The sequence below is a fragment of the Lissotriton vulgaris genome, chromosome 7 (assembly GCF_964263255.1).
Source record: "Lissotriton vulgaris chromosome 7, aLisVul1.2, whole genome shotgun sequence".
NCBI lineage: Eukaryota > Metazoa > Chordata > Amphibia > Caudata > Salamandridae > Lissotriton > Lissotriton vulgaris.
The window spans coordinates 692,284,155-692,303,719 of record NC_141695.1 but is presented as its reverse complement, the minus strand read 5'-3'; the positions used below and the strand labels follow the sequence as shown (position 1 = coordinate 692,303,719).

At 46.2% G+C, this 19,565-nt stretch overlaps 1 protein-coding gene across 1 annotated transcript in view; it reads right to left on the bottom strand.

Moving 5' to 3' along the window:
• Positions 1-19,565, bottom strand: part of CEP95 (centrosomal protein 95) — a 622,972-nt gene that overhangs the window by 210,824 nt on the left and 392,583 nt on the right. The window contains exon 12 of the mRNA XM_086930924.1: positions 7,054-7,165. Within this exon, the coding sequence (XP_086787050.1) occupies positions 7,054-7,165 (112 nt within the window). The remainder of the gene's footprint in view (positions 1-7,053; positions 7,166-19,565) is intronic.

Here is a 19,565-nt window from a genome sequence, read left to right as displayed (position 1 = left end):
GGTGGACTGACCCGCCCGTTGGCCCCTTGGTCCCACACGGCGGAACCCGCGTCCGTGCTGAGATAGTTGCTGCGCAGGCTTGTGGCTCTGTTGCGAATGCTGTGGGCGCCTCTTCCATCTGGCTGGATGCGGAAACATTTGCTCGCCCAATGCCCCTCACGCACGCAGTCGGGTGGCTCCATTCAGCTCTGCATGACTTCATCGGCATTGATAGCATCGGTTATGACGTCACATCCCCTATATAGGCACCACACAGTCTTGTGGAATTCAGTTCAATTATTTTCTTTCTTCGCCAGTTAAGCGCCAATCCAGGAAGAGCTACCCTTCTGTTGCTTTTTGACAGGCTTTTTTTTGACCGGGCATCCTAACTGCACCAGGAGTCAAAAAACAGACAAAAAGCCTAAAAAAAAAATCAGTTAAAAAAATGACTAGGGGGGCATGTGTAAGCCCCTCCCCCCGCGAGGATGATTATGGCGGTCGGATGGCGTTCTACTGACCCCGCTGCTGTGGCTTTGGTGAACCCTGGCCTCCTGGACTTCTAATCCTCTAATCTCCGGGCAGAAAAAAGCTTCCTTTGTGGCCCTTAAAGCGCAAAAACGGCAAGCGTGAGTCTTTTCGTTTTGGGCATGGTTGATGCTGCAGGTTTCTGTGTGTTTTCGGTGCACGGTGCACAGGTGAGGACGCGGCTGCCGGCGGTCAGCGGTCGGCTTGCTGGGACATCTACATTCACTTTGCTTGGCACCGGCATCTGCTGGGGGGTGCATGCAGCGTTCGTGTACCGAGGCCGAGGCTGAGGCAAGGTGAGCTTGAGTACTACAATTTGAAAAACTGCCACCGTATATGCATACTGCAGCTGCTGTGATCTGACGGCTCCTGCACAGTGGGGATATCTCGAGCTTGGAGGTGTTTGGAGGGGTCTTATGAATCCTGGTTTGCCCGAGGCGTGTGAGAGACGCTATCACTGCTGCTGCCACGTTTGTTAGGGGGAGAGAAAAGAGGGAATTGAGCCGTTTTTGTCCGTTTGGCTCACAGAGTGAGTGAGCACGAAACTCCTACAAACTTTTGACCAGCAACACCCAGCTCCAATCAAACCATTGCCTACTAACGTGGGTGCTTCCCACATTCACAGACCTTTGGGAGGGAATAAAACTTCACTTGGGTTCAAGCTCTTATTACAGCTCCTGCGACAAGCTGTAGCACCATATTGTGAAATGAAACAATTTTAGCAGAAAACATCCTAATAGGAATTGGAGGCGAGCCCTATATATGAGAGGGACTTATGCAACCTCCAGCAGCAGGAAATCTTTTTAAGGCTTGCTGACTCCTTGCTGCCCTGTGAAGCTCTAGGCCATTTTTGGACTCCTGCATCCGTGAACGGCTCCCTGAGCGGACCGCTGCTGCCAGGACTACATTACCCAGGAGGCAGCGCGGTCTCGCGAGGGGAGGAGACGCTCCGGCACATAAGAATCTCGGCGGGCTGCCGCAGCGCGGGACGCCCTTACCCGGGGGGATTTTGTTGCTGTTAGGCTTGCTGACTCCTTGCTGCCCGGTGAAGCTCTTGGCCATTTTTGGACTCCCGCATCCGTGACCGGCTCCCTGAGCGGACCGCTGCTGCCAGGACTACACTACCCAGGAGGCAGCGCGGTCTCGGGAGGGGAGGAGGAGACGCTCCGGCCCATAAGAATCTCGGCGGGCCCCCGCAGCGCGGGACAAGCCCGGGCAAAGGGCGGGCCCTCTGTTGCCCTTAGAGGCCAGAGGAGGTCGAGCCGGGCAACCCACCTTGGTTTTGGGGACAATGCACATGAACTAAGGTATGCGCATCTAGAGAATTTTCACGAATACTTCTGCTTCCTCCATATGGTCTACCTATTTGTTATTAAGCTACCTACTGGACCGATATAGGTTCATGTATGTTATTATTGGTTATAACTTAGTTGTACCATGGCTTTTAAAGGGGCCTCCAAACAAACACTCTCTCTGGGGGGGTCACTCAAGGGGACATTGGACTATGAATTAATTAGGGTAAGATCGGCAATTGAGAAAGCAGAACTTAGTTTGTCTACAGATTCTATGTCCTGCAAACGATCCCCTTTGATTTCAACTGTCTCACCAAATTCTTTAATACTGAGGGAAATAAATGAAATTTGTAACACTAGGTATTTCCCAGTAGCACAGGGCACTGAGCAATTCAGTCCCCCAACATGACCTATGGGAAATAGAAGCCCCCAGTTTAGTAAATCTCCCCACCCGAATAATAGCCCCCTGGAATCCCCTTTTCCATTAACAGATAAAACTAACACTCAAGCGATCATGCATTCCCAGGTCCATCCCCAGAACAGAAAGCGTAAAGGTGCGGAACATAGGGGGAGTCTAGCGAAACATCCAAAAATGATTTTAAGTCCCCCCTTGGCCAATGTCACCATCACACCTGAGCCACTCAAAGCATGTCCAATACTGGAAACTTCTGTATCCACTTTACCATCCAATTTGTTGGCCCAGCTTGAAAAACTGGTTAAAACCTTATTATCCCCGCTCATAGAAAGGATAGAGAGAATTGGGGAAAAGCTCTCGTCGATAGAAGAAACTATTAAGCTAAGTAAACAACCGCAGAGCCTAGTCGCTTCCTATATGCTCGAAACCACTGCACATAGTATAATTGCCCAAAAACGGTCACTAGAATCCACATTACTAGACTCAAAAAGCAAGGAAGTACCCAAAAATTGACAAAGGAACCGTGATCTGCCACTTAGGCAGGGCCGTCTAAAGTAGCCACGAGCTCTGAGGGGTTAGTTGCTAACCAAGGCAATATGCGTAGAAAAATCAATTGTATAAATCTACCACCAGAGGCAGCACCTTACGTGTGCGTCCTCTTGGGAGTACCGGTGCTCACAAACGGGAAAACTGAAGGGCATCAGGACCTCAAAAATAAAGTCCAATTTTGGTTAACCAAGAATAGACCCCTTCCATCTAATATTGATGGAAGAATTTTAAATGTCAAAAGGGTAGGATGGTTAGGTTCCCGTCCTAGGGACATGGCGGGAGACCTGGTAATTGTTAACTTCAGGGATAATCAGGTCATACCAGATCTACGTAGTTGGGACTCACAAATAGGAGACGGGCCCATAGCAACAAGAGAATTGTCCGATTTTTACCCTAGAACCGCGCATCTGCCCCCACAAGATGGAGCGTAGAGGAAAACCACTGGATGGGCAGGAGGGGTCCCGTAACGAGTAGTTACAAGATACCCACCTACAATCGTTATGACCTTCTTCATGGCTTAGATATGGTGATCTGAAAGCATCCAATAAGCACAGCTACCTTTTTGCGTTGTTAAATGTAATAAATCTTAATTGATGTCACCTATGTGCTTTCTTCTACATAGCCCAGATACAGTTCCATATACATTTCACTTCCTCGATTGTAATGGTTTCTTTTTTAACTTTCAAAATCCATTTTGTTGGGTTGACCTTTTATTGTCTGTCCACAGGGAAATTTGATTTATGTTTTTCTAACCATATTTTATTGTAAATGAAATTTGTACGCTGTATGCTTTTATGGTTATTAATTTTAACCGAATAAAGTACTTTGATTGATTGACTAGGGGGGTACCTTCTCTTCCCGGATCTGCGCTTGCTAGTGCGGAAAAAGAAAGAACGGACTCCAGTGCCTGAGGGCGGAGTCTAAGTAGCGCCCACGACTTCTTCTCGGCGACCACTACGCCAATGATAGACGTGGCGCCGCATGACGCCACCTACCAACGCACAGGGGTACTGCTGACGAAAAGCTTTCGGGATCCAGTCTGACACCTGGGGGTAATCCAAAGGTAAGGAATCTATCACTACGCGTTTCTTTTAGATTTTAGTATTTCAGGGAGGTCATGGCACACTAAGTTGGCTGACAAGTCACATTAAGTGGGAGCTCTGGGATGCCCCACAATAATCCTACACAATCCTGACACACATCTGCTGGCCTGAACTGCTGGGATATTGAACTGGTTCCCCTACTGTGCTTTGATAATATCTTGAGAGCGTTTTTCAAATCTATGTTTTTTTGCAATAAATAATAATAAATAATAAGGAATAATAATGATTTTCATGTTGGAACTAATATGCAAATGAAGAGCTAACATGATTACAGTTGAAACGAGTTAAATGTGATGTATACAAGTGCATTTATTAACATGATTTAGTTATGCCACATTTTATTTGAAAACACCATCTTGAACAAAATGGATGCTGTTTTTGTCATTCACTTCTGTAGTCACCCCCTCCAATCATGACCCCCTCTGCACCTTGTCACCTTACAAGCTTTGCAGAGCAAAGACTGCTGATACAAAGGGTTTTCCTTCTGTTACAAATACAAAGCTTAGACTTAACTTTCTAGTATTCCTAATATGCTGCAATATCCAAGGCCATTCTGATGTAGTTTTGCTGTGCAAACGGGGTCTTATTCATTTGTGTGAAAAGATATTAAGTGAAATGAAACTGTTGAGATGTTTAATATTTTGTTTAAACATCTCCAGATAGCAGTAGCGTGGAAGATGCTGAATGTTTCCTCAAAAAATGAATAGTGCTTACGTTTTAGGTAATGACGTTTTACCTTCTGATTTGTTAAACTGATTGTTACATGTAATCATGCTATGAATCTGCAGTTTTAACTAATATGTCATGCAAGAATTGCATATAAGAAGCCCTAGATTTTGGGGATGAGCCAGAAGGCTCCCATTCTACTAGTGATAATGTTTAATTTCTTTGAGATTTTAAAGAAGAGTTTCCTGTTCTACAAGGGATGCTGTTAAATTCATCTCTAATTTTGCTGCTCATTTTGGACTGTAAATTTCGCAGTTGAGCATTTATTCTGCACCATTTGAACCCTTTAACTTTTCCTCGGACCTAGAACAAAATTGATATTTTGAAACTACGCTAACTGATGTCGGGGAGGGTGACTTTTTACGCAATTATTTCTAGTGGAAGAACTGCATGAGGAAAGTTTTGGCGTTTTGGATTTGTGGGGGTGTCATAAAATATTGGTGTATGGGTTTTGCTCTGACAAACAAGTTACTTACACCTTCCGTAACGCATTATTTGGTAGAAACATGATTTAGCCTCATATTCCTTACTTTAGAATCATCCCCCTGTCGCGAGGCTGGATCGGAAACGTTTAGCCTCAGTACGTCCGCGCATCGGAAGAGGGAGCTGGGCAACTTCATATCGACATCATCACATGATGTGACATCGGCAGAGTTCATATAACCCCCATGACACGCTGACGTCCGTTTCTTCCGTGACTATTTTCCGTGCTCAAAATGGGGAGCCAAGGCATTGTCAAACTGCCGCCCAGGACCAACGTTCCTGCGGTTATACCCCATCCCCGGGGCCCCAGAACTCCCATGAGGTTTCACACCACAAAGTGATCCTCGCTCTTGGCACCACCACCGCGCAGCAGCACACAGTGTCTGCTGTGCGCCTCACCCCCTAGTGCCATTCAACCCTTACATTAAGGCTTGTATGCTTTAATTCAGGCAATGTAATTTTAAGTCCTGATGATGATCCTTGTAATGTAGTGTAAAGGATCGAAACGCCGTCGACAGTTGATCTAGTTACACACCTGTTTTCCATTGTGTTACCAATCTTGTGTTGACTATATGAAGACAGTCTGGTTTACTTTTATTTTGAATACCAGCGTCCCCTCATATTTTGCCTGATAAATACCCCTTCCCTCTTCACTTCTTCCTGTTCATGTCTTATATGTTCATGTTTTATATGTACTGGATACAGGACTGTATCCCACTGTATATTTGTGCACTTAAAATCCTTTTGCATATTTCTTAAGATTGATTAAATTAGTGCCCGACTGGACACTTCCTTGCTTATAGCACACATTGCGGTCTATAATTATTTTCTACTTTTTCATATGATACGTTAAGGACCACTGTTGCCTTACAAATTGTCACCGAAGGTCCTTAACGACCTAGAGGGTTCCCTTGTTGTTATAATACCCATAATGAGTGGCAAATATTAGAGCGAGACATAGCAAAGATGATGAGAAGCATACAGGGTAGGTAGGCATGCTGGAAAATCATGTCGGATAGGTATAGAACCTTGCACAAATTGAAGTGTATGTTCCCTGCTACAGATTTAAAGTGTTAGGGGGATGGGAGGGCAAGACCAGCGCTACCTATATGGTGGGCGTATCCCATACTGAAGGTCTTTTTGAAAGAGATACTCAGCCACACAAAGGTAGTAACAGGTCTTCCGGTGCCATAGGATGCCACTACAACTGTCTTGGGGGTCCGGCCAAGGAAATGGTGAAACTCGGGAAAGGGAAATAAGCTGTAATATGGCACAAGCTTTTGGCAGCCAAACAGGAGGTGGCAGCACCTTGGAAAAAGCCCAAAATCTCAGGCACAACCATGTGGTCCTGCAGGATCTAGTCCTTGAATTGCTGTATCATGACCTGAGGGATGAGAAAGCAAAGTTTGAGGGGATCTTGAAACCAGTTATGGATTATTTTCAAGAACCCTTGGTAACCCTAAGATGCCTTAGAACTCTGAGGGCCCAGAGATTGAACTGGACTGAGAAGGAAGGTTCATGAGAAGGCCCTTGTGGAAGCTGATGTGGCAGGTTGAGGGAAAAGAGAACCTCATGGTCGACCTCTATCAAGGAACATGTGGTATGCTATGTAGAACTATTGATGTGGAATGTTGGGGCGAGTTTGTATTGTGGAAAGGGATGGGGTCAGTTGATGGTTTCACAGCTTCTGGTTGTTTGTTAAGCTGCCCCACTAGTTGACTAAACCACGTGCCAGCGACTGGCTTGCATTTCCCTTGTTATTTGGCTGCCACAGGACACATCATGGGACCCTTCATCATCTAATGAAATTCCCAAGTGTGGGAGGGGTTGGATAAGGGAATACATATATTTAGATTTTAGCGTTGGTTTTTATTGAAATATATAGTGACAAAATAAAATAAAATGTTTTTTAAAAAATGTAGCAGAATGATCACTCTGCCAAGAATGCACATCATACAATTCTGATTTTGGAGCCACTTACCATGCTGGTGCTTCTTTCTTCGATATTCCATGAAGCTGTCACTGTGCTGAGACAACTTATCTTCCTCTCTGAGTTCATCTAAAGTTCTATCTCCCAAAGCTTGCTTCAACATCTGTCGATATAAATGACATTCTTAGAAAATGGTCCAAAATACAAAAAAAGAGTTGTAAAGCATAATGTACCCCCAAGATAGGTAATGAAGTTATTAAAGAGTAACATATTTCAGCTAGTACAAATCCTTTTTCCATACCATTTGTTATGTACACGTAGGGACTATTATGTATTTTAGAACCGGTCAAAATATCCATCAAGCCACTAGCTGCCTGTCAACCTGCAATGAACCAGGCTTAAATGTTATACTTTAAAAATCCAAACCAAATAAACAAGCACCTCTTCTTTATATATTTCATATTTTTGGAATGAATGCTCATTTAAATAATGTAAGCGCAATTAACAGATTAAGGATTAAGCATCGAAGAAAATAGTAAATATCAAAAGGGCCATATTCTAATGTGCAAATGTATGTAACCAGGGCATGTCCTGACTACATTCAGACCACAACACTCCTATGTAGGTTGTTATGGTTTAACAGGCAATGCTTTATATATACACATACACATATATACACATACATACACATACACATACATACATGCATACATATACACGAGGCTGTATAACAAATTGCTGTTTCATGAATTAGAAGTACAGCCATTTGTGGGCAAATCATGTGTATATACATTAATTGCTGTTATTTTTAAATTCTACACTGATTTAAGGTCAAATTGCATGTTTAAGATTGATTAACAAACCAGACACTTGTCACTTTATTTAAATGGCTAAAAACAAAATAGAAACAAAGTAGAATTTTTTTTTTTTTTTTAACATGTCACATTAAATATCAAAATGTTGCACTGTCACTTTAAGGTTTCAAGCTCTGAATGAATGAATGAATAAAATTTATAACGCGCAAACAATAACCCGAAGGCATCAAGGCGCCTAACAAAACAGATCAAAAGTGAAATCGCTACATCACTACAGGTACGCTTGCGCAAAAAGGTATGTTTTTAAAGCCCTTTTGAATGCCTGAAAGGTGGGTAACGATCTTATTTCCAGAGGAAGAGCATTCCACCACTTGGGCGCGAAGGTGGAGAAGGCCCTGCCACCCCATTTCACTCTCCTGAAACAGGGGGCCGATAGCAAGAGTCTGCCGGAAGACCGTAGATTCCTAGCGGGAGAATAGCGGGACAGGATAGATCCTAGACCAGTGGGGCTATTTCTGGCCAAAGCCCTGTATGTCAAGCATACGGTCTTAAAGTGGATCCGCGCCTCAACAGGAAGCCAATGTAGCAGCTTTCTAGCCGCTGTGGCTGAGGTGCGCCTGGGAAAATCCAAAACAAACCTTGCAGCAGCATTCTGGACTACCTGTAAGCGCTGCAGTATGCTCTTTTTCAAGCCCGCCTACAGCGCATTACAGTAGTCCATTCTGGAGCCGATAAGGGCAACAGCCAGCTGTTTCCTTGCCTGTAAGGATAGGTAGTGCCTAATCCTCCTCAGGATATGGATAATGCCCCAGCAGGTGGAGATGGTTCGACTGACCTGCTTACCCATGTCAAGGGCATGGTCCATCATAACCCCCAGATTTTTTGCGGAGGAGGTGGGGCTGTGACAGGCTCCTAATGAGTCTGGCCACCAGCAGGATGACCATACTTCCTCTTTCCCTCCGAACACCATCACCTCCGTCTTCTCTCCATTTAATTTAAGCGAGTTTAGGATCATCCATTTACCGACAGCCTCCATGCAAGATCTAAAATTGGAGGCAGTCGGGACGCTAGCGTGGGAGAGAGAGACCAGGATCTGGGTATCGTCCGCATAGGAAACTATCTCCAGCTCTGAGAGGATGTATAAATGAACTTTGTAATGGCGACATTAGGTTTGACAAAGACTGCCGCTGCGGTTGAAACACGTTACCTATGTTTTTATCAGCCACAATAAAGTCAATTTTGAGTGAGCCAGTGTGTGCTGGAGCCTGTTTTTATTCAGAAACAGGCATGTTGAAGACACATATATATATGTATGTATATATATATATATATATATATATATATGTATATATATATATATATATATATATATATATATACACACACACACACACATATATATATATCTATATCTATATATACATCACAGCAACAATCCGCCAAACAACCAATTCTGGAAATGAAGGAGACGGACCACCAGGAACCAGGCAGGAAGGTATTTTATTGTTTACCCGCTCTGTTGCGACGCGTTTCGAGCACAGCCGTGCTCTTGCTCACACAAAGTTTTAGCAGCAAGTGTGGTATTTTAAATTCATACAGACTGCCCACTGACAGTGCACGTGATCATGTGATGTGTTTTTAAGCATAAACATAGAAAACATACTAGTGCCGTTTGCCTCTTGTTTTCTCAGTGCAGCGAAACAATGTAATTCTTCAACTGTCATACATTAATTTAAAATTTGTAAACAGACTCTCGTAATCGGCTTAAATGCCTTATTGCTGCAACCCCAAAATTTAAAAAACATAGTGCAAAATTCTGCTATAAATAGACATATACACAAATTTCCAAATTGAATAAACACTTTCTTCTTTAAAATATGTACATAATTGCTAAATCCTAAAATTAATTTCTATATACATATAATTTATGTTGTAAAACCATAAATATATAAAGTTCTATAAAATTATTTAAGCAATTCTTCATAAATACCCGACTCTTCGTATGAGTCTGTACATATTTTAAAAGTGCAACATATCTAACATATCTGATCCCTCGGAGTTGCTACATAATATATAAATCGTGAGTCTTTTATTTCTGCACTTTCCTTTGAAAAACATACTAAAGGCTGCTTAAAGTGCTTGTGATTTATAAAGTGCTTGAAGTGAGATACAGTGCTAATTCCTTAAAAAATATCCCCAAACATTTACATTTAAAATTTCAATTAAAATTCCTTTAGCGGTATAGGTGCATAAATATTCTATGTTCTGTTCAATCTTTCGATTTTGTTACTGTTTTTGCCCTGTCATAGATCTTAATGCACTGGAAATATCTAGATTTATCGTGCTCAATCCTGGCGCTAATTTAATCTTAAACTGGAGTTCTATAAGCAGTGGTGCAGATCTTCTGTGTTATTTAACCCATTCGGGTTCTGACTGTCTAACTCTATGATCGTTTGAGTTTACAATTTTCTTAACAGTGTTTCCCTGTCTCCCACTCTTCGCAGCGGTGCTCTGCATTAATCACTAAATAAGACAGACAGTTTAAATCATTATTGTGCACTGTTCTAAAATGTCTTGCCACCGGGTAAGCAGTGTCATTATTGACGATTGCCCTGAGAAGCTGCAATATCCTGACGTGCACCTGCAGCTTCGTACAACCCACGTAGCGAAGCCCACAGGTGCATGCCAGAACATATACAGCATACTCAGTGCGGCATCCGTAACTACCTTTGATGGCTACACTCCTGTCATAGAATGGGGTAGTATAATGGGTCGTATTTACACCAAATCTGCACGCTCTGCATGATGAACATTTGTAGAACCCCTTTCTTTGCATGAACTTAACCCCGTCTCTTTTAATTTCTGGACTTGATCTAACTAGTTGATTACTCATAGATTTTGCTCGTCTAAAAGTAATTGATGGTGACTCAGGTAATCTACTAGCAAGTACACCGTCAGTTAGGACAATTGGCCAATTCTTTTTGAAGATGGCTTTGATTTATCGTTCTTACTTGCTTTTGGGGTCAATAATGAGTCCTGTGAGCGTTCCTCAGTTTTGGCCCATGCTATGGAGAGAGTAGTTTTAGAATATCCTCTATCACTGAGTCTATCCATCATTTCTTTTGCGCAACTCTCATAATTTTCTCTGCAGCTACAAATGAGTTTCAATCTTAATAACTCACCTACAGGAATACTTCCAATTAGATGACGGGGATGACTGCTACTGGCATGCAACACACTATTGCCCGCAGTCTTCTTTCTGAATAAAGTTGTTTCTAAAATATTGTCAGTGACTGTCACGCGTACATCAAGGAACTCAACAGTGGATACACTAATGTTTGATGTGAAATGTAAATTACAGGAATTCACATTTAAAATTTTAACAAACTTCTGCGCTCTTTACATCATCCTCCCAAATTGCAAAAACATCATCGATAAAACGAAGCCAATATTTCACTTTGTGTCTGTTGTGTGTGCCCTCTAGGACCTGTTTCTCCAACCAGCCTATGTGCAAGCACGTGTAGCTGGGGGAGAAACAGGAACCCATGGCTACTCCTCGCTTCTGTTTCCAATATTCTTTATTGAACAAGAAGTAGTTGTTATTCAAACACTACGCAGTCAATTCACTAATCATTTTGTTGTGACTGTAATACTCACACGGTCTAGTACCTAGAAAGTAATTGACTGCACGTAGGCCTGCCTCATGTTCAATGCTCGTGTACAGCGATTCAATGTCTAATGTAATTAGACACCAATCGCTGTTCCACTTGATTTTGCCAAGTTTGTTTAATAAATCACCTGTGTCTCTCACATAGCTTTCGAGACCTTTCACATGGTCCTGGAGGTAAAAATCTATATATTGGGACACAGGTTCCGCCACACTATTAATTGCGGAGATTATCGGCCTGCCTGGCGTAGGATGGACCATCTTGTGCACTTTGGGTATTAAATATAGGATTGGAACAACAGGATGTTCTACATGTAATGCAAATGCTACTTACCAGTATGCATCTGTTCTTGGCATGTAGGGCTGCTGACATTCATATCTGTGCATAGATCGCCGCCTAGTGTTGGGTCCGGATGATTGCACATTGTTGTCCTGGAAGAGTCTTCGAAGTATCACGAGATAGGTGGCTCCTCCCCTGGACTACAGTGCGCATGGGCATCGCCTCCATCCCCAGATTGTTTTTAGCCATTGGCAGAGGTGGAGTGAAGTATGTGAGTGATGACCATGCTATGAGCATATATATATACATATGAATGAATACTGCAGCTGCTACAGGCGCCGGGGAGGAGGGTGGGCGATATGAATGTCAGCAGCCCTACATGCCAAGAACAGATGTATACTGGTAAGTAGCATTTGCAGTTCGAGGCATGTGGGCTGCTGAATTCATATCTGTGCATAGAATACATAGCAGTCCCTCCATTAGCGGCGGCCGCCCGTGCCAGCTGCAGCAGTCTGAAAAAGTGTTTTGAGAACAGCCTGACCAACAGCTGCCTGCTGTTTGGAATGCACGTCTACACAGTAGTGTTTAGTGAAAGTATGTGTGGTAGACCATGTGGCTGCTCTACAGATATCTTCTAAGGGAATGTTACCTAGGAAAGCCATAGAGGCCCCCAACTTCCTGGTGGAATGGGCCCTCGGTGGGATAGTGAGAGTGCGCTTAGCTTTAGCGTAACAGATCTGAATGCATTTCACGATCCACCTAGCGATCCCCGCTTTGGAGATAGCGTTTCCCTTGTGGTGTGTGGCAAAAGCAACAAAAAGCTGCTTGGTTTTGCGAAAATCTTTTGTCCTGTATACATAGTACATCAAGGCTCTCTTAACGTCAAGGGTGTGGAGCATCCGCTCCGCCAGCGTCTCTGGGTTTTGGAAAAACACCGGCAACTCAATTGTCTTGTTTATATGGAATTGAGATACAACCTTGGGTAAGAATTTAGGGTTAGTGCGGAGCACAACCCTGTTAGCATGCACCTGGAAGAAAGGTTCTTGAATGGTGAGCGCCTGCAGCTCGCTAACCCTCCGTAGCGATGTAATTGCTACTAAGAACGCAACCTTCCAAGTTAGAAACTGAAGCTCACAAGAGTGCAGTGGCTCGAAGGGAGGACCCATCAGCCTTGTAAGAACCACATTGAGGTTCCATTCCGGAGCTGGTGGTGTCCGTGGTGGAATGACCCTTTTGAGTCCTTCCAGAAAGGCCTTGATAGCAGGGACCTTAAAGAGTGACAGGTGTTGCCTATTCTGGAGGTATGCCGCCATAGCAGACAGGTGAATGCGGATGGAAGAGTACGCTAAATTGCATTGATACAGGTGAAACAGGTAACAAATCATGTTTTGAATGGAAGCATCTAGCGGGTCAATATTGTGGTTAACACAGTAGATGACAAACCTCTTCCATTTGGCCGCATAGCAGGCTCTAGTAGTGGGCTTTCTTGCCTCCCGAATGATGTCCATGCAATCGGGGGGAAGATTGAGGTAGCCAAACTCTAGGACTTCAGGAGCCAGATCGCCAGGTTGAGCTGCTGCGGGTCTGGGTGCTGAATGTCGCCATGGTTCTGCGTCAGAAGGCTGGGGGTGAGATGAAGCCTTTGATGCGGTACCACGGAGAGTTCCAGAAACGTGGTGTACCATGGTTGGCGAGCCCACGTTGGAGCAACCAGGATGAGAGTCATCGAGTGCTGCCTGAGCTTGCGTGCCACCAGCGGTATCAGAGGTGCTGGGGGAAAAGCGTACGCAAAGCTGCCTGACCAGTTCATCCACATCGCATTGCCCTGTGATTGCGGGTGTGGGAATCTGGCGGCGAAGCTTTGGCATTTTGCGTTCTCCCTTGTGGCGAACAGGTCTATCTCTGGATGACCCCACTTTTGGAAGTACGGTTGGAGTACTGATGGATGTAACTCCCACTCGTGCATTTGATGGCTGTGCCTGCTGAGCAGATCCGCCATCTGATTGTCCTTTCCCGGGAGATGCTCTGCCATGAGGAAGATGTTCCTCTGAATGGCCCACTTCCACATGCTCTGAGCCAGATGAGACAGCTGCGGAGAGTGTGTGCCTCACTGCTTCTGAATGTAGTACATGGCCGTCATGTTGTCCGTCCGGATCCACACGACTTTGTTGCACAGATGTACTTTGAACGCCTTTAAGGCCATGAAGATTGCCATCAGTTCCAACACATTGATGTGCATCTTCCTTTGCTGTAGTGTCCAGAGTCCCTGCACTGTGTACTGGAGTACATGCGCTCCCCATCCCTGGAGAGAGGCGTCCGTTGTCAGGATAATCTGTGGCACAGGCTCTTGGAATGGTCGGCCCTTGCAAAGGTTTTGTGGATTCCACCAATGCAGAGAGTTGTATGCCCGACCGCTCACCAACACTAGGTCTGTCAGTTGCCCATGAGCCTGAGTCCACTGACGTGCAAGGCACTCCTGAAGCGGACGCATATGTAGTCTCGCGTGCGGGACAATGGAGATGCAGGAGGCCATCATGCCTATCAACTGCATGAACACCTTCGCTGGAAGCGAGTGCTGAGGTCTGAATCGTTGGATCAGCGTCTGGATACTGGCGATTCTCACTGAATTTGGCTGCGCAGTGGCAGTTAGAGTATTGATTGTCGCGCCCAGATACTGTCGCACGTGGGCGGGCTGGAGATGGGACTTTGGGTAGTTCAGAGAGAATCCCAGATCGTGCAGGAGATGAATGGTGCATGACACGTGGTCGACGCACTGCTGTTCTGTCTTTGCCTGAATGAGCCAGTCGTCCAAGTAGGGGTAGACGTGGACGTTCTGGCGACGGAGATGCGCCGCCACAGTCGCTAGGCACTTTGTAAATACCCTTGGCGCCGTGGTGACCCCGAACGGCAGAACCCTGAACTGGTAATGCTGGTCTTGAATCGTGAATCTGAGATACTTCCTGTGGGAAGGATGCAGGGGGATATGAAAATATGCATCTTTCAGATCCAGCGTAGCCAGGAAGTCCCCCTGCTGAAGCAGAGGGAGTACTTGCTGCAACGTGAGCATATGGAAGTGCTCCGAGAGAATGTACCAGTTGAGGGGCCTGAGGTCCAGGATGGGCCTGAGGGATCCGTCCTTTTTGGGAATTAGAAAATACAGGGAGTAAACCCCTGTTCCCCTTTCCTGCAATGGAACAAGCTCTATTGGCCCTTTTTGCAGCATGACTAGAACTTCCTGCTGCAACAAGGTCAAGTGCTCGCCGGACATAGGACGGCTCCTTGGGGGTATGTTTGGTGGAATGGAAGTAAGTTCCAGACAGTAACCGTACTGGATAAGAGACTTGACCCACCTGTCCGTGGTGATGGATCTCCACGCGGGCAGGAACTGCTGGAGTCTCCCCCCGACCGGTGTTGTATGGTCGGGGGGCAGTGACAAGACGTCACTGCTTGTTGGCGGTGGTGGACCTGGAGCTGTTGTTTCCACGTCCCCTGCCCTTGACGTTATTGCCTCTGTAGCCACCTCTACCCTTGTTGTTGTACGAGGTCTGGGTGTTACTTTTGTAATACTGTGTGGACTGAGATGCCTGACCCCTTGAGGTGCCTCTGGAATTGGAGCGGCGAAAGGAACCACTCCGAAACTGCTGAGACTGGAGGGCCCCCATAGACTTGGCAGTGTCTGTATCTTTTTTCATTTTTTCCAGCGTCGCATCCACCTCAGGGCCAAACAGGTGGTCAGGATTAACTGTTTGGTTCAGTATTGTCGTTTGAATATCGGGCTTGAACCCTGAAATTCTAAGCCAAGCATGCCGTCTAAGCAACACACTGGTGTTGATTGCCCTGGAGGCTGTATCGGCCACATCCAGCGCACATTTTATGGATGCGTTTGTGATGAGCTTTCCTTCCTGAATCAGCATTTCTCCTGCCTCCTTGTACTGGTCAGGCAAGTGTTGCAGTAGTGATTCTAAGGTGTCGTAATGAGCCCTATCATAGCGTGCAAGTAGGGCCTGTGTGTTTGAGATTCTCCAAATATTAGCTGCCTGTGCAGCAATTCGTTTCCCTGAGGCCTCGAAGATTTTGGACTCTTTGTCTGGGGGAGGAGCGTCACCAGTGGTCTGCGAGTTCGCCCTCTTCCGAGCGTTGGATACAACCAACGAGTCCAGTGGCAGGTGTCCCTTGATGTATGTAGGATCCGAGGGCGCTGCCTTATATTTTTGTCAATGCGAGGGTTGACGACACGCGCCCGGGTGGGCTCCTTGAAGACCTCCGTTGCGTGTTTAAGCACCCCCTTAAGCATTGGCAGTGTTTTGACTGACTTTTCAGCCACCGAAAAAGTGTCAAATAAAAAGTCCACATCCACAGGGTCCGAGTGCAGCTCGACATCGTGGTTAGCCGCAGCTCTCTCGATCAGAGCGTTGAAGGCCGCTGAGTCCTCCGTCGGTGACGTTTTGGCCGCAAAAAGTTGTGTGTCCTGGCCCGACTGCGGGTCCTCCGTGACGCCTCCGGCCGACCAAGGTTCGTGCTCCTCCTCCGGATCCTAGTACGCCGGATAGTTGTACTCGGCATCTTCCTCGTCAGCATCGCCTGCGGCGGAATGCGTCGGCGAGTGTCCTAGGGCTTGTGGAGACATAGGTTCTATCGGGGCCGAAGTTTCCGCAGAGTCCCTCTTATTTTTGAGAGGGATCCGAAAATGTTCCAACACCGGCTCAGTGGTGATTTTTCTCTTGAGGAGAGACAGTTTCCCAGTATTGGCGTCGATGATGACCTCTCGACGCTCCTCCTCAGCAAGCGGCTGGAGCCGAAGCTTCGACACCACTAAGGCTGCTTTCGGTGTCAATACCTCCTTCGAGGGCCCGCTATGTTTCGGCGCGAAAGCCTTCGGCGTCGACTTTGGCGGCAGGGTAAAACGGATAGGCGTTTGCGCCTTCGCAGGCTTCGGCGTGTGCTTAGGCGCCACAGAGTCCTGATCAGGAACCACATTGTCCTTCCCTATCCGCTGGAGGGATTCCGCCACCTTCTTTGTTAAGACAGGAGAGGGCTTGACCGGCTCGAGCGATCTCCCCGAGTCGGGAGTCGGATCGATGGCAGGCACCTTCTTCGGGGCCGACACCTCACGCGCCTTGTCCCCAAGGGCCGGCGCCGGCCGAGCCCGGGTCGCGTCGTCGCCCTGACGCTTCTTCTGAGCCGTCTTCGGGTCCTCGACCCCTTTCGGCGCCGACGCAGCCGCGTCGGTCGACTTCGCCTTCGGCGCCGACCCAGAGGGCTTCGGGTCGGCCATCTTGGCGTGGCTCTTCAAGTCGGCCATCTTGAATTTTTTGGAAGTGGACGCCTCCAGAACCTTCTGCCCCAGCGCAACTTTCACTTTCGGTTTCGAAACCGAGGGAGCGTGACCAGATGGCTTCACTTTCATTTTCTTCAACGGGAGTGGCGCCTCAGAAATGTCCGTGACCGGGCCCGGAGGCGGGGACGTAGGACTTATAAGTAGATCTTGGGTAAGGCCCGAAGGCGATCCCTCGACCCGGGCCGTATGAAGGGGATTGACCCCTGAGTCTGGTTGGGGATGCTCCTCCTCCGAGCTATCCCCTACGGTGGCAATAGCCCGATCGTCGTCCCCTACCTCGTCGGCGACTTCGTCAAAGTCCTCATCACCCGCGTCGTAGGCATCACCTTCGGACGCGGGACTAGATTCCGAACCTTGTACGTCGTCTTCGTCTCCAACAGATTCTTGGAATATGTCGTCTGGTGGGGGCGCCGCGGTAGCCGAGAACTTGGCCTGGAGCCTATTGGCCCGACGAATCTTGAGAGTTTTCTTGCACCGGAATTTCGAACACGCCATGCAGCTGTCTTCGTTATGGTCCGGTGACAAGCAGGTATTGCACACGGGGTGCACGTCGAGGTGTGAATATTTGGAGTTACACACCGGGCACTTCTTAAACGGTGTCCGCTCCATAGCAGAAGTGTAGTGTAGGCCCGTCCGCGCCGAAAGCACGCGGAAGGGTAGCAAGAGTTCGGAGCTGAGAGTCAGACAAGAAACCCGAACGCAACTATACCGACGCTCAGCCTAAAGACCTTCTGGTCTCGAGTAGAAGTTGAACAACTATCGGTTCCGACAGAGGGAACCGAAACACATCCGAACCCAATGGCGGAAAAAAACAATCTGGGGATGGAGGCGATGCCCATGCGCACTGTAGTCCAGGGGAGGAGCCACCTATCTCGTGATACTTCGAAGACTCTTCCAGGACAACAATGTGCAATCATCCGGACCCAACACTAGGCGGCGATCTATGCACAGATATGAATTCAGCAGCCCACATGCCTCGAACATATTTAAATTCAGTTAGAGACAACAAGCCATTTCTCTAGTATTCATGTAGTAGTTTCTTTATTTCATCCTTTGCTTTTTTGTATTCCAATCCATTTGATTTAGAATAACACCGTGTGTCCCCCAATTGTCTCATAGCTTCTTTTATGTATTCACTCCTAGGCCATAAGACAATATTGCCTATTTTGTTTTGACAGTATCAAACCAAATATGGCCTAGTGGGGGTACTCGAACCCTGCAGAATGGATCTAACAGACGTTTTGATTATGAAAGAAGAGGAATATTTGTCATATTCTGATGGGATAATTTTTCGCATAATGGTTTGGTCCAACAATAATCATGAGCAGTGCAGTTGCACCACTGAGAAAAGTGTATTGGCTCTCTGTAAGGGTGAAAAATTACAGACCTCAAGAATGGCCAATTGAATATGCCCTACTCAATGAACAAAGGCATTAAAAACTATGAGGTACTTTGATGTACCTGGTCCAGCCATTGCCAGGGCATGCTATATTACATTTAGGCTAGGCACCCTACTAATGGATGTCTTCGCCCTTAAGTGGAAAACTGAATGCTACCTTGAAATGTTGCTGATGGGGTTCAGGACTTAAGGAAACAGAAACTCTCTTTTTCTCGGACTAACTTATTGCAGACAATACAAGTTTTGGGCTGACCCTATGTTCAGAAATACAGGTATTAGCAGATATCAAGTGGATTTCTGGAATGCAAACTAATCACTAACACTTCAAAGCTTTTGGCACTGCCTAGATATTTAGCATAATCATAAGTGGAGTGAGTGAGTGTGTGTGGCCACAAATTATTCAAAAAAGGTAACTACCTAGAGTTCCCTGCTTCAAAGTATAGATGGAGAGGGGCTTTTTTACAAGGAGCAACCTACAACACCTCGACACCCTGAATCTGCTCACCTCAAATGTCTGTTTTCCTAGCAGAGTTTTGAAGCATAGAATTAGCACAGTGCCAGACACGCTGAGCCAGGAAGAGACCAAGCGTTTTGCAATTTAATTTTAAAAAGTTCATTAAGAAAGTAAGCCTAACATTCAAACACACCCCAAAGAAACATATAAGCACCCAAGAAAAACAATAATAATAATTATTATTATTTAGCTTGTAAAGTGCCTGGTTACTCCAACGGAGTGTCCCGGCACTAGAACATCATCAACCCCCAGCGACTGTCCTGAACTACCATCCATCCTGTGCGTAAGACTATCAAATTCATAGAGGTCAGGGAATAATACTACAGACTATCAAAAGGGTGTCGGAAGAGCCAGGTTTTTACATTTCTATGGAACAGGGGCTACAACAGGCAGGTCCTAAGATCCGTAGGCAGGTCATTCCATGCCTTAGCTGCCAGGAAGCCAAAGGATCTCCCTCCAGCTCGAACCGTCCGCATCCTGGGCACAATCACCTTGGCAGAGCCCAGCGATCTCAAATGCTGTGCTGGTTGGTAAGCCATAAGAAAGGGGG